The sequence below is a fragment of the Stegastes partitus genome, unplaced genomic scaffold (genome assembly GCF_000690725.1).
Source record: "Stegastes partitus isolate 25-593 unplaced genomic scaffold, Stegastes_partitus-1.0.2 Scaffold1416, whole genome shotgun sequence".
In the NCBI taxonomy this organism is placed as follows: domain Eukaryota; kingdom Metazoa; phylum Chordata; class Actinopteri; family Pomacentridae; genus Stegastes; species Stegastes partitus.
In genome coordinates this window covers 127,254-142,244 of record NW_007579147.1, presented here as the reverse complement: position 1 = coordinate 142,244, position 14,991 = coordinate 127,254, and the positions used below count along the sequence as shown (strand labels likewise).

The following is a 14,991-nucleotide window of genomic DNA, read 5'->3' as shown; positions in this document are numbered from 1 at the left end:
TGGCCATATTATTAGTGAAGATGTACCGTGAACAGTTTCTATCTATTGCGACTAGATCTAGGAAGGGGTCATTCGCAGAGAACCAATCAGCGTTCAGGAATCTCAGTGGGCGGGGTGAGGCTGGCTCAGCCAGGAGGTGGGACCCGGAAGGGGCGGTTCGTCATCATGCAAGTTCCGCATGTGCCGCACGTGCAGATGTCTGGAACGGAGCCGGTATTTTGCAAGTGAGAAAAGCTTTAAAGGTCTTTGGAGCCCCGAGTGAACAGTTTGTAGTCGGAGCCGGTTGTAAACACACTTAGACCGCTCTTAAATCTACACCTCGGGCGGGATGACAACAAAGTAAGCAGCCTGTGAGTTTGCACCTTTACTCACTCAGCTTCTGTAAACACCCTCCCCTGTCCTGTCAAACATCATTAGTGCAAGCAGCCGAAGTGTTTAGGATTATGTTCAGTCTCAAGTGCACTATGATCATGGATCATATTATACAGAAAATATATGTTTATACCCAACAGAGATGTGATTTCAGATGCAGTTTCTTGACCTTTGAACAGGAAAACTGGCATTTCAAGCATTGCACCAGAGCTTCAGCTTATCACAAATTTGAAGCATTTTTTTTTGCTGGCATGCAGCCTGAAAACTAGGTTACAAAGATGACTTGCAAAAATACTGATGTTATTGTGCAGCCTTCTTATTGTTTCTAAAGACAGTCCCCAAAGGTCATTAAAGTCCCCCTCTGATTGGTTTTTAAACCTCTTTAGCTCATCGCTGTATATCAAAGGCACATATTTAGATATTTTTCCCATGAATATTACCCTTTCCTGCCTTAACATTCTTAGATGCAGCTGTTGCCCCCTTCAGAAGGTGCAGCTCTATGAAGTCCCTGCCTCTGTTTACTCACCTCGTCCCACTCGCTGCAGCCCGAGTACACCAGCTCACCTTCAACTCTGTTCAAACACTGTAAAACCACTCTATGACACACAAAGGCAAGTTTTATATTGGAGTAATGTAGGCATCTAAATTTGAACAAGAAACTGATTCTGAAGAAGAATAATGAAACAGAAAGTCCCTCTTTACAAGTTCACTGGATTGGTTCAGAAGTTTGACAATATATAAACCCGCAAAAGTCTGAATCTGTAGTTTTGAGACTCTCATCAGTGCGCTGTAGTTTCAAGGTAGAAATGCTCAGCCATGGTGTTGCAATCTAACTGCCTTTTTCACTTGTGAAATATCTTCTAGTGTATAAATAACACCATATTGACACGGTAAACTGGATTTTCACCAAAGTAAATATCCATTTTAATATTCAGTGTTACTGAGGAAACTTGATGTGTGTTCCTATTAATAAAGTTGCTGCTTTAAATGGTAATAGTACTTTTCAAGTAGTATTCAAAACTGTGAAATGTGAATAAATAACAATTAGCTTGAATATGAATGTTCTTCTGACAGGCAGCAGATGTAGCTGTAGAAGGTAGAAGCTGTGTGTCTGGCTGATGTTTGTGCTGAGGCGTGAATGCAGGTCGTCTGGTTCAGAATCCAGAGATTCCGGCTCGTCATGTTTATAATATTTCATAAGTGCAGCATTTTACGGTCACGTTTCCTAGTTGTGTAACATGTTTGTATAGCTAACTAAATTACTTTAGTTATTTCAGAGATGCACATACATTTTCAAAACGAGTACATTAAATCCTGATTAAGTTTCTGATGAAGAAGAATGATTTGATGCATTCATTGCCATCACCACTCAGTTAAGTATATATACACTTGTAGCCACCACTGGGTTTTATTTGTTAATGTTTTCAGGGTAAATCTTTCAAATCTTTTACACACGACTGGTTTTAGTTTCCTGTATTGTGGAAGATGCTCTGGTGCTTTTAAGGTACATTTCTAATTGCTGTCAGAACTATAAAGGTGTAAACCCAATGCTAAAATGAAACCAGAATCATTTATTATTCTTTAATTAATTCAGTAGAATGGCATGTCAGTCCCAGTTTTTGACGAAATATGAAGAGGGTGGGGTGGTGGGTAGCACTGTTGCCTCGCAGCAAGAAGATCCCCGGTTCACATTCCGGTGAGGACACCCGGGATCTTTCTGCGTGGCTTTTGCATGTTCTCCCCGTGTAGCGTGGGTTCTCTCTGGGTTCTTCTCTTCCTCCCACAAGGTCCAAAAACATGTTGAGGTTAACTGGTGATTCTAAATTGTCCGTAGGTGTGAATGTGAGTGTGCTTGTTGTCTGTAGCCCTGTGATAGACTGGTGACCTGTCCAGGGTGTCCTCTGCCTTCACCCTGAGTCAGCTGGGATAGACTCCAGCCCCCCTGTGACCCTAGTGAGGATTAAGCGGTGGATGGAAGGATGAAGAGGTTGGAGGTGTTTTTGCAGTTGTGATCCACTAGATGGCTTCAGAGGCCTTTCAGCTGTGTAGTTCATTTCCCAAACAAGCTCCATGTCTTTTATTGTGTTGCTCAATGGGACCTCTTTGTTTGTGCAGATCACATTATTAGTCGTGGCTTTAACAATTTGTACGTGTTTTACATCAATTTGCTTTCTGAAAAACAACCCATGAAGTGCACAAATGAGACTTAAACCTCTTCCCTCATCAGCTATAAAACTTGTCATGCGAGTCCTTTGCATTTATTGTTTGGCGTCACAGTAAATAATTCACCGTCTTCCATTCAAGGTAATCTGGAGTGCATTTATTTTACCCCAATGTAACGTCGTCATTTACACAGAATCATCAGCGTGTGCTCTCTTGTTATATTTTTATGGTTTGACGCTCAGATTCATGTGACTCCTGAGACGTCTGCACACCTTTTCTGTATCTTCGCCCTAACAGCAAGATACGCGGTAGTGCTTTATTCACAGGGAACACGGGCTTTTAGATGGTACTCCTGTTAGGTGAATTATTCATAATGTATGCTACAGATGACTATCTCATCTCTTTAAGCCATCTGTGTTGACATTTTTATCTCAGCACTTACTTTCAGAGGAGATTTAGAGTACCAGAGAGCATTCCTCCAGCATCTAGGAATATGTTACCCTTGATGCACCGCGTTGCTTTGACACTGTGTCGTGCAACGGATAATGTTTAATTTAGAGATCCCACCTGACGCGAAAAAAGCGCGTCGCCTCTTCTTGACACCGTGAGGTCGGAATATTAAATCATTTGTAATCGTCTTCGAGTTGGCGTGCGCGGTGTGAGGTGTGAGATGGCTGCTTTCGGTGGCCATGCACTTTCTTTTCTGTCACACAGGCCTGAAGGTGAGGAGTGTGAGCGGGTGAGGCAGGATGTTGTTGACAGGAGAATACCCCTCCTTTCCTATTTGTGCTGAAGGCGCCTCTCTCTCCGGCCCCCCCTGTACGACTCTCGGCGGCCGTTGGAGAAGGGAGGGAAGTTTTGTGCTGACCGTAAAACTTTGCAGCTGACCTCCCCTCCACATTTTTGAGCCAGTGGAGATGTTCTTTCAGTCTGAAGCTGCGCTCAGCCAAGGAGAAAATGCACACAACAGAGGTTTGAGAGGAGCCCAGCACAGGGGGAGGGCTTTTCAGATCAATTGTACCCTTGAGAGAGCTGACTTTCTTTTTATTACAGCACCAGCAGCTCGAGTATGAAAAAAAAAAGGACTTTGCAGGGAATAACCATGATTTAAAAAAACTGCAAAACAGATTTTAGTTTTTAATATTCTTACTGGAATTTAAAACACAGGAGATATTGCGTCTGTTTTTATTAAATCCACAAAATAATCTGTAGTATAATCTTCTTTTCTTTTCATTATTAGTTCAAATGATATAAATTTTAGTTTTATTTGGTAGAATCATGCTAATTTTGAACACACAAGTCATGATAGTAAACTGGAGAACTTCTAAGATATAAAAATGCATTTCATAAAACAGGAAATTACTATTTCTGGAGAATAGGTTTGAACATTTAGGCAATTTGTAAAGCAGCTTTACAATGAATGAAAATGTTAAAACAGGATTACTAAATTGAGACAACTGCAGAAAATGTGAACAACATCTTTATTTAAATTGTGGAAAAAAAACAACACATTTTACCTGAATAATCTGGTTGACAACATGTCAGATTATGTTTACTGAAGACACTTTAAGTGCTGGAATTTAAAAAAAAGAAGAAGAAGAAAAATAAATCCTGAGTTTTCTCTTTCAAGTCCACAGTGCAACTTTGGTACATGAACAAAAATGTGAAACAGGTGGTAAACGCTTTGCTTCAGATCTCATTGGCAGGTTCAATAGTGATCAGTTACAGTTTTCAGTCTGGAAAGGCTTCATTTTTTATTTTTTTTATATTAACACAATGTGAAAACCAAAATGACAGGTCATATATTTACACAAATGTACAGAATAAGCAAGTAAAAAATATGTTTTAATTGCATTTAAAGCACATTATTACCGTAACGAGAATTCCACTCTGGACATTGACTTCTGCATCGCTCATTTTATAGACAATCCAATGAGCTCCTTTTGTTTGTCTTTGATGTTTTTTAACTTTTAGTATCAAATCAAATCAAAAGACAGTTCAAGTATAAAATGGTTCAAACTGGGTTGAACATGGATGAAGAATTAAAAGGATCTTTTGAGTGGCTGTGTTTTAACACGGCTGTCGTTTCAACTGCAAATCACTAAATCAGTGTTTATTAGGCAGCTTTATGTCTTGAATGAGAATTTAACCCGTTAAGCCATGTTTGAAATTTACACCTGAAAAAAAAAACCCCACCCCAAATTCAGTCAGTGACAGCTGCCAAACTGTAAGGCCAAACGGACAACCAGGCCTCTAAGGATACGGGACACTTGGACACATTTTGAAATTCAGTAATCCTCCTTATCACCAGACCAGAGTGAGATGTTAAAAAACATTTACATTTAAAGAGATTCAGAGAGTAAATAACAGTCTTATAACAAAGAGTCAGTCGACACTAATGTTATGGAACCTGCTGGAAAACTTCTCAACTGCAACCGTACCAAATTTAACGCTGCGTCCATTTAGCCATAGTGTGGTACCAGACACCCTCCAGTGAATCTGCCATGCTTGGTAGCCTTTGAAAAATGGCACCAGTTGTTTTTTTTTGTTGCAGATACGGTCTGGTCCTGGGCTAAATGGATACAGTTTTTGAAAAACTACTTATTTCATGTGAATATTATGTGCAACTTAACAAACTTGTCTGTGTAATCATCACCCAGTATTTACCACGTGTATTATAAAAACAGCTAATGCGGAGGATGTGGTTTATCAAGTCCTCCAGCTGGACTATCCGTGTGTTTCAGTTCATCAGTGGAACACATAACAACGGTTTTGGGTGGAACAGTCGTCTGCTTCGCTTTGGCTTTGTAACTGTGATTGTGAGATGCTGGACTTGACTCTGTGCTCCCAGATTTGGACAGCTCAGACTGCGAATGCGACCTGCCAAGCAATCTGGCCGCTTGCAGATTTTGGCGCGACGTGACAGATGTGGGGATCTGATAAGGGCTGAATCGCAACCAAGGCCGAGAGTTGCTGTAACGGTGGTTTCTGGTGAGCGACGCCGTCGCGGAGCAGGCGGGAAGAGCTGGACCGGTGGCTCCCGGCGCTGCCATGTAGCAGTATGGATACGAGAACAGTCCTCCGAAAGGTGACAGCGAGATTCCCTGTATGAGAAAGTCAGGTTGTTAGCACTCCTGTTACACCAACTTCACAGATCTTCTGATCTCCCTGCATTTTTTATAAACAGACATGATTTTCCAAGGTGTTAGCAAATGACCTCAGAAACGGTCTTGATCAAATCCTGTTGGGTAACGAGAGGCTTCAACAGCGATGCTTTACTATATGCTGACCTTCATATAGACTTCATCTGAGGTTGTGTTACTCATGTTATATAACCTGCTGTTTACAAAACTCAAGAGGCTTTCCATGAAACACAAGACGGTGATTAAAGAGGCCAAATTTAATTCTTTATAGGGGAAGCAGGAATGATGGGCTTCAAAGACCCCACTGGGCACCAGTTGAATGGCTGTTTGGTATAAACTGGGTTCATAAATCTCTTGTGTGTGACACCTTAACACAAAACAGGAACTATGAGTTGTTATCAGTTCAGGTGAGGAGCGACTTTACGTTGAGAGAAAATCAGAAAAATATGCTGATTTTTCTTTATGGCCGATTCCCTACCCCGTTAGTCATCTTATGATCCTTGTGAGGGGTCAAAACCAATCCTGGACCTCTCAATTAGCTGTAATTGTATGTTGTCATCTTAAATATGCATACATTTCTTTCTGTAAATTGTGTACCTGCTGCCTCAAATGTGAAGAGTTAATTAAAAACGTGATCTTGCAGCTTTGGTAGGAGGCTGGTACGTTATTATGAGGTAACATTTAAAGGGTCTTCCATAGGGACCTTTACTACCATCGGTCGTGGCACAAGTAATGTGGATGATTTCAGTTTGATTCACTCAAAGTTTCAGAGGTCCACTGAAGATTCTGCTGCTCCCTAATTACGACTTTGAGTATTATTAAAAGGTTTCTGTGTGTAATCCAGAGATCTCTCTGTGAACACTTCTCACCTGAAACAGTCCCAATATAAATAGTTGACAATGAGGTCAAGAGATCAGCTCAGAATTTTTCTCTGGAAAGATACTTTCAAAGTGTTTTTTACTTTATTTTTTTCCCCCCCAGTAATTCTATGAGCACAAATGAAATCCTATTCGCCCTGGAGTGGTGGCAGATGTTTCTCTGAGAAGAGAAAGTACACGCAGTGCTGCTGTATGTGGGCGAACCCTACGAGGAGCCAGCAGCCTCGGCTCGCTATATCTGTTCACAATGTGTGTTAAAATATGTGTAACAGTAGAATGCGGTGCTGCCGGTGAAGCGTACCTGAGACGCCAGCATGTGCTGCGACAGATGAAACATGAAGGGAGATGAAGAGGTGATGCTTCTCGACGATAGGCCTCCGTTGTCTAAGTCACTTACTCCGGGCAAAGTAGAAAATACATGTCCCATACCCAAAGTGGAAAAAGCTTCTGGTTTCTTTGACAGCTGTCCAGGATGAAACAACAAAGGTGCGCCGAGCTTAGTAAACGTCTGGTTGTGCACGCTTGAGAAATCCAAAGTGTGACATTGACCAGCACTGAGGGACGAAGAGCCCCGCGACTGCAACGTCACAGGCAGGACCCCGTCTTTAATTTCCCTCATGTGCCCTTCTGAAGAGTCCATCTCCATAGAAAACGTCTCCCCGGGAGTTCTAAACATTGTTCTTTCTTTCGCCGAATGCTGATTGTTGTCGCTCCGACTGAGATCAGACGAGTTCTGCAGCATCTCTTTGCTTTTCAGACTCAAAGTCGGCGTGTGTTCAGTCCCGGAACAGCCGGCGTCAGATACGCCATCGTCTTGCAGATCAACATCTGGATCACTTCCCGTAGTGTTCTCATCTGTGGTAAACAACATTTTGAAAAGCTTTAGAGCTGCAAGAAAAAGGAGGGTCTTCCGAGCATTACTTTGACACGGTGGACGCAGACTTTTGAGAGGAGAACTTTGTGCAAACAACTCGAGCCTTTAATGAAACAGTTTTCATGTGCAACTAACCCCAAGGCAGCAGAAACAGCTGATTTATTTAAGCAGAGTAGTTTTAGCCTTGTCAAGTCGAGTCACACTAATGAAATGTAGACATTCTGAAATGTCCCAGCAGGAAAATCACAGACGTAAATAATAAAATGAAGCATGGCTGAATTCCATTTTGCTGCTTCAAGTATGAGGGCTTTGGCATTGAGCACATTGACTTACAGTCACACCATCATGAATTATTGTGTTCAGACGGAGCTGAGCCACCGTTACTGGTATTAGTAACACTTTTTTTTTTCCTACTAAGACAAATTGAAATGAAAAAGGCCTGATGTGGTAATTTTGCAATTTAAAGAGAGAAGGGAAAGAAAATAGAAAAGTAAATGTGAACTCAAAGTTGACTCATATACTAGTTTATTAATTTCTGCATTACAAATAAATACATAGTGGTTTAAGGATCAGTTTGTTTTTATCAAAGTGAAACGTGAGCTAGTTTAAGAGACTGTAGACAAATGATTTTCTTTACGCTGAGGAGTGTAATTTGACTTATCTTTTTGGGAAAAGCAGAGAAAATGCTTTTTTTTTTTTTTTTTTTTTAAGTTTTGGATTCTTAAATTTCAAAACAAGGAAAGCAAAACAGACAAATAGTCACAAATGTTGCATCACTAATCAAATCTGTTGCAGTTTTCCATAACACTAAATATGATCTTTTTTTCTACGTAAAGACACTTTTGAAAAATCCTAAGGGTGGAGATGTTTGCAAAGACTTTGGGTTTCTCTTAGTGATTTTAATGTTTCAGTGTTTTATTTTAGAATTGGATCTTATGGGTTGTTTTTCCTGTTTTGCCTTGTTTTTTTTAGTGTTTTATATTATGTATTATTTTTACAAGTTTTTATCCTATTGTCCTTTTTGCACATCTATTTGTTGCCTGTCTTAGAGCGTGCTCAGCACTTTGGTCCACTCGGGTTGTTTTAAAAGTGTGCTACATAAATAGGCTTCATTCCATTTTAATTTGATTTACAAAAAAGTGCAATTTTGAACATATTATTTATACGGTTTCCCTGCACATTAGAAATTCTCTAACAGTCTCTGAATATTCTAAACTATTTTAAACATTTAGCACATTTGAAGTTGCAAGTTGTAAACGAGCTGCTAAAAGGCTGTTGAGTGGTTTAGAAAACATGTCCTATGTGTAGTGACTGTCGCCTCTCTAGTGAGCTAGATGAACACTTTATAAGTCATTATGTTGCTTAATGATGCTGTCGGTGAACCCACCTGGACAGGTTGAGGTGGACATCAGAGGGTTGGTCACCAGTTCCTGAGGGGAATGAAAAGGCTCACTGGTGCCCGGTTGCTCGCAGGAGTCATCGGAATCAGCACAGTCCTGGTCTGCTTTTCCTTGGTTCTCGTGCAGAGGGGAAGTGCTAAACAGTTTATTCCTGCGGATCACAAACTGACATTAGATACAACTCTCTACAAGCATCTCCTAATACTTTGATCAGAATCACTTCATTCAGCAAGTGTGTAGGGAACTTTGGCTTGTCAGCTAAAAACAAAAGCTAAATATTCATACACTAACAAAATACATGACTCCTGTAATGAATGCAGCTCAGAATATGAATAGAAAAAGTAAATAAATAGGCTGTGATCTACTGGACTGTATATTTACATGCCAGTTTTAACGCAGAAGTACAGGATGGTGCGTAAATATTGCAGAGGAAAGGGGATTGTGTTTATTGACAAGGGAGGAAAGGTGATGAGCAGGTAGTTTGATGTGTCCTAGCTTTAAAATAAATACCTCTTTTCTCGTCTCCCATTCCCCGTGTCTCTGAATCCTTTGGCAAAGGGATTGTTGTCGATTTTTAGCTGCGTAATCTGAATGGAAAAAGATCTGCAAGTTAGCCATTACGAAAATGCGCAGCATCCAGAAAATTATGTTGGACTATTAAAACCAACTTTACAGCATCCTTCTATAACTTTAAAATGCGCCTCTTAACTCAGGTCAGTTATTTTCCTAAGGTCTACAAATAAACTCCCCATCACTGTATAATTTAATGCGCGCCGCGTAATTTGCGCAGCGACATATGTGTCCCGTGAGCCTGAGGGTGTGGAGGATGGAGGTACCTTTTCGTTCTGATAGGCAGTGACAGCGATGAACTCCGTCTCAGGGAAAACGTAGGTCCGGAAGGTGCTGTATGGAAGTTTCATGATGTCGTTGGCTCTCACGATATGAAACCTGGGCTGGTATTTATGCATGGAGTTCAGAATTGTCTGGAAAAATCAAAGACAGAAATATTGTTAGATAGCCAGTCCAACTGCAATCACACAAATGTAAAAATAATAATTCAAATTATATTGGAACAAGTTACGGTAGTGCACTTTAAACTGATTTTTTATTTTTTTTTTTAAGACAGTTTATCTCAAACATTTAAGCCATGCGCAAACTAGGCTGCAGTTTCCAATGACTTACAAATCCATGTTTATCTGAAATGTTGTTGGTGAGCTTGAGTTTATGAAAAGCAACGGGTTTGCTCATCCACTGCTCTCCTTTGGACGGACTGTCAGGGTGGATGTACATGCGCTTTGGCATCTCCGGATCCGCTTTTCCAGCCACCATCCAGTGGGAGTTGTGAAACTTGTAGCGGCAGTCATCGACAGCTACAATATCCATGAGCAGGATGTACTTCGCACTTTCATCCAGTCCATCTACTCGCACTTTGAAGGGTGGAAACATCCTCCTGTAGTAGATAGTATTTTAGAAAATGTATGATAAGTTTACAGATGTGTTTTCGGAGCATGTTTCAATAGTTGTGTTGTTAAACGGAAGCCACATGGAGGGTTTAATAGTTTGATCAGATTAGGATTTATAGCATTAATTGGATAAGAACTGAACCATGCATTTAGTGAATTACATTTACAAGTGTTGGAATCACAAAAGCAACCAAACAAATGTAAATTGATGGACAGAATAGCCGTCATGTTTGGTATTAGTTTATTGACACTGAAGAATTTGTCTCGGTGTTATTGAAATAGTTATTTTCTGCTTCAGCTAAAAAACCCGATTGCTTGCTTTAAAATAAAATAAAATTTAATTTAATTTAAAATCAAGATCTGGTGCTGTCGCTTTGGAAGGTACAAATAAATGCCATTTCAAATACAGCACGACTCCAATACTGGCACTAAAATGAATTCAGTGATAACCTGATTACGCATCGTAGTTTTACTTGCCTCCCTGATTTCGTGATGACCATCTCGGTTCCCATTTTGTGAAAGTCATTCCATAAATTCTTTGCCTCCAGTGTAACTTTCGGGTCGTCATCCAGCCACTCGTCAGGCTGCAGGCTCTTCAAGGAGCGACTTTGGCGTCCCAGAGCTGCGTGCAGCCCCCCGCCAGACGCAGCCTGCCCCGACAGGGGCTCGGAGAGAGAGGAGACGTCCGGGAAAGTCAGCGCAGGAAAAAACGAGGGCTGAGCGGTGGTGAGGAAGGCAGACAAGGACAAGGCGCCCGGTCGGAGAGGATGGTAAGCCATGGGAGCCGCTGTGCCAACTGGATCTCTCATCAGGGCATCCGATCAGGCAGATCTCAATTAACCCACTTCCTGCAGGCGCACAGGCGTCTACATCCAAACTGCAACTACTTTTTTTTAAGTGGATTTTGTAGCATGATTAAGTGGTCTTCACACCGAATGCAAATTCCCGAATCTCCAGATATTTGGGCAGAGGCAAGAATCCGCTGTTCGACCCACCGAGGAGGGCAGCGCACTTTGGCACCATGCGTAAAGCCTGTTAAAGGTAAACTGCGATGGCACATACAGTGGGGACAGAGGGAGGCAAAGGGAAGGCGTTAGCATGTCTGTCCTCCTCTGCACATGGTAGCCTACACTAATGAGACAAAGTTCTTTGACAGCCCCTCACTGTCCCCACCAATGGCCGAGCACTGGGCGGGGTTTCAGCCACTCGCACTGCAGGGAAATCGCTGGATTTTAGGGCCACGCAGGGTCAGGATGCTTAAATAGCATATAGGCCTAAGCAGCATAGCATGAATGGATGCCCGAAGTGCCTTTACTTTATTTCGAGGTTGAACTTTTCGTTTATTTATGTCATTATAGTAAAAATAGCAGACTGCTACTACTACTAATAAGACTCATTTTATGCTCTTTGCGCAAGTAGCCAATAGACCCGAAATGTAAATTTAAACTAAACTTTTTGTGAAATTGCCCTTGTTTATTTTTTTTCCTTTCTTTTATTATTATTTCTAATATCATCATTGCAGATTTCGAAGTGAACTGCAGCCCGACTGTGACTGTCTGCTGCTTCACGGAGAAGCTGTGATTCTGTTAATTAAGGCAGACTTGGTGCCGGGTTGCTGGCGTCCCACAAGGAGCCAAGGTCTCCCTCCTGTCACTTCACATTTAGACAACTCTCCAAATCCTCAAGTTGCCTGTTCTAGTTTTGTTTGCAGAGCAGCCTTCGGGCCACGATGCTTTAGCCTTTATGAAGCACGAAAACACAAAGGCTTGAGTAAACCCACCAGCTATACTCTAGTTGGCCCCGTCTCTCTGTAGAATCAGTCTTTTTTTTTTTAATGATAAATCATCCAAAGTGGCTCATTTGGAATCATTTAAACCGTAACTTTAGGTTTTTAAACAACAGATGGAAAGTCATCATGCGTCTTAGTCGATCACAACCAAAACTATCCGACAAATTTACTGTTGTATCTACAAACATTATAGGACATTAATTTCCTTCTTCTGCCTCTTCTCTCCTCATAAATTCATCCAATCTCTGAAAATATAAAAGCCTTCTTTGTCAAAGTGCATCAGCTCGACTATCTGTAAATTATATGTGTATGTTGTGGATTAACTGTGGATTTCGGAATTTGCGAGGTGCGTAAGTGGGATTTACGCACGCGTCGCAATGGAAAGCCCAAATTAAATTATTTATCTTAACTCCTCAAATCCAGTTAAAGCAGGATCTGTCAGTCGAGGGATGACGATGAGAGACTTTTTCTTTTTTTTTCCCCCCCCTCTACACATTTGTTCATCTCCTTGTTTCCGTGGCCACACTGAAGCAGTTTTAGTTTACCACTGTTTATTTCTTCAGGTATATTTTATGCATCTAAAATTGTGTAGTCAAGTGTCATTAGTGTTTTTGGTTAAAAACTGAAAGAAAAATGTGTAAACTTAATTTATCACCTTCAGAATAGCAATCTACAATCTTCTAACCCACTTAACAAACCTGCCTTTTTGTGACGTGTTCATTTTTCTTTTTAAGTTTGAAAAATAAAAAAATCCTTAACTAATTTAAACCACTTTTTACTCAGTTGTACAGTTCACCTGCATATTTTGAAACTTTTGCAAGTTTTTGCATCAATTATTTTGTAGATAAAAGCATTTCAGTTTTACCCCATGACAGCTTTAAATGACCATTTTCACAGTGACTTCTTTTAATTTAAGTGTTTTGCTTTGTATTTTTTTTTATTACTATTATTTTAAATTTAGAATCCTACAAGGCAGAACAGTATTCCACATATAAAACACAATACCACAACCCTTTTATCTATACATACAGAGAAAGGGACAGGCACTTGGACAATCTTTTCTTATAAAACAAAAGAAAAACACATCAGCCACTGATAACAAATCAAGTGCTTGCACCTCTGGCACAGTACTGTTCATGTGATAGTCCTTTTTCTCCTTGGATAGGATAACAATTATATTAAAAAAAGTTGCTCTCTGTGCTTTGCTAGGAGCTGAACTACACCGAGTGCGGGGTGAAGTGGAGTGTTGCTTGACAGTTACAAGGCAGGAAAGGCTCCGAATAGGAAATGATCTCACGGGTCCCACAAGTGATAAATGGCTCCCAAGATAGTGAGCGGTAATAACTTGTAATCATAGCCATAAGACGAGTTCACAGAGGCATGATTGAGAGAAGAAGGGCAGGAAGACATCATTCTGCGTTCCTCTCCGAAACTATTCACTGCAATGGCGTGCTTGAAGTTTGCCTGTCTAATACAGCCATCGACAGCGCGGCGCAATAAGTTTGGGGATGAAAAGGGGAGTAGTGGCAGCGGTTGGGTCTGCTTTCCCTCACTCAGCACTATTGTGAGGGATGGTCTATGATGCGCCCCCATTTTTACTTTTTTTTTTTCCTCTGGTGCAGCTCCAGCCAGCAGCATGAGAGAAGCACCAGAACAGGAAGGAGGCAATCAATCTGAGTGATGGTGCATGAATTCCACCTCTCTGGTCACAGTCCACACCTGGGACAAATTCAGAAGAATGTTAGGCCACGGAGAGTTTCTGGGAAGTCATCTAAAGGGCAAGCCAGTAAAGTACATATCACATCTGAAGGTTGGAGAGCACTCTTAATTGACGAACGGGAGGAAGAGGACAGGAAGATAACTTAAGTGTAGACTTAAGGCCGAGCAGAGAGGTCGAGGGACCGGTCACCTCAAGTGTTGTCTGGGCTCTGCACTGTCTTGTTTCAATTATGACATCATACTGGCGGCATCACAGACGCAACACATGGATCTGTTTATCTCCACTGTTAGATCTAAATGCTGGGATAAGTGTAGCTCCAAAGGCATAAAGCTGCATTACGACCAAAAATAGCTCATTTATGTATTCAATTAGGGAATATCTTTACTGTGATCCGCAGCTTCCTCTGACTGATAGCATATGGACAAAATGCAACCACATATATGTTGGTGTTACATGGAAATGTCTGCTTCTAAGATTAATGATGAGATCACTCTGTCAGACTTCAGTGTTCTTACTGAGCTCCAGCAGAGAGGAATGTAAATGCGGCTCATTGCTACAAAGGGCTTAAAATGATTGATTGAAGAGTTGAACGCCTTGTTTTGAAACTTAAGAGTTATCAGGTTTGTTTTGTTCTTGTTTTTTTGTCTGGAGATCTTTGCACTTTCATGCGAGACTGAGCACTTTTTTACACCGTACATAGCACAACCCTCCTCATCCATATCTATCCGTCTACATTAACGGTTTTGTACATCTCTAAAAGGAAAAATAACGACAAGCTTACTGAACATTTCGACAACATAAATGTATCGTATGGACTTTACCTACGTCCATTTTTTTTCTTCTAAATTTAATTTATCAGGATGTATCCTACAATTTTCAAAGAAAATGCAGAACTTGTACATGATAGATGATGCACACACAGCAGAATGTGTAACAGCTACTCTGCTCCACAGTGTCTGGTATTAATTTCACAGAAAAGGCTGTAAAATTGTGAGATGCTTACAATATCTTTTGGTGGGATTTAACAACCTAGAAAATAACCAGAGCTCTGTGGTTAGCTTTTTTTTTTTTTTTAACAGATGTATCTTATCCCAAACCATCATCTTTTCCTAAATCTAATCAAGTAGTTTTGTAGCATAAAACAAAACAGTGGAAGAAAACAACAGAAAGCAGCAACTGAAAATGCAAG

The 14,991-nt window shown here is 40.8% G+C and overlaps 1 protein-coding gene across 1 annotated transcript; it reads right to left on the bottom strand.

Moving 5' to 3' along the window:
* Positions 1-4,263: 4,263 nt before the first annotated feature.
* On the bottom strand, positions 4,264-11,102 carry LOC103370385 (T-box transcription factor TBX2b-like). The gene is made up of 7 exons (XM_008299417.1): positions 10,771-11,102; positions 10,013-10,280; positions 9,667-9,813; positions 9,341-9,417; positions 8,818-8,981; positions 6,858-7,411; positions 4,264-5,639 (listed from the first exon to the last, which is right to left on the bottom strand). Exons 1-7 carry the CDS (start codon positions 11,100-11,102, stop codon positions 5,223-5,225), a joined length of 1,959 nt encoding a protein of 652 aa, XP_008297639.1. The 3' UTR covers positions 4,264-5,222.
* Positions 11,103-14,991: the final 3,889 nt, after the last annotated feature.

Coding starts and splice junctions, on each gene's coding strand:
- LOC103370385 (XM_008299417.1), bottom strand. CDS start 11,102: ATGAGAGATCCAGTTGGCACAGCGGCTCCCATGGCTTACCATCCTCTC. Junction 9,418..9,666: donor CTGCCTATCAGAACGAAAAG/GTACCTCCATCC, acceptor TTTTCCATTCAG/ATTACGCAGCTAAAAATCGA. Junction 8,982..9,340: donor AATGGGAGACGAGAAAAGAG/GTATTTATTTTA, acceptor TGTGATCCGCAG/GAATAAACTGTTTAGCACTT.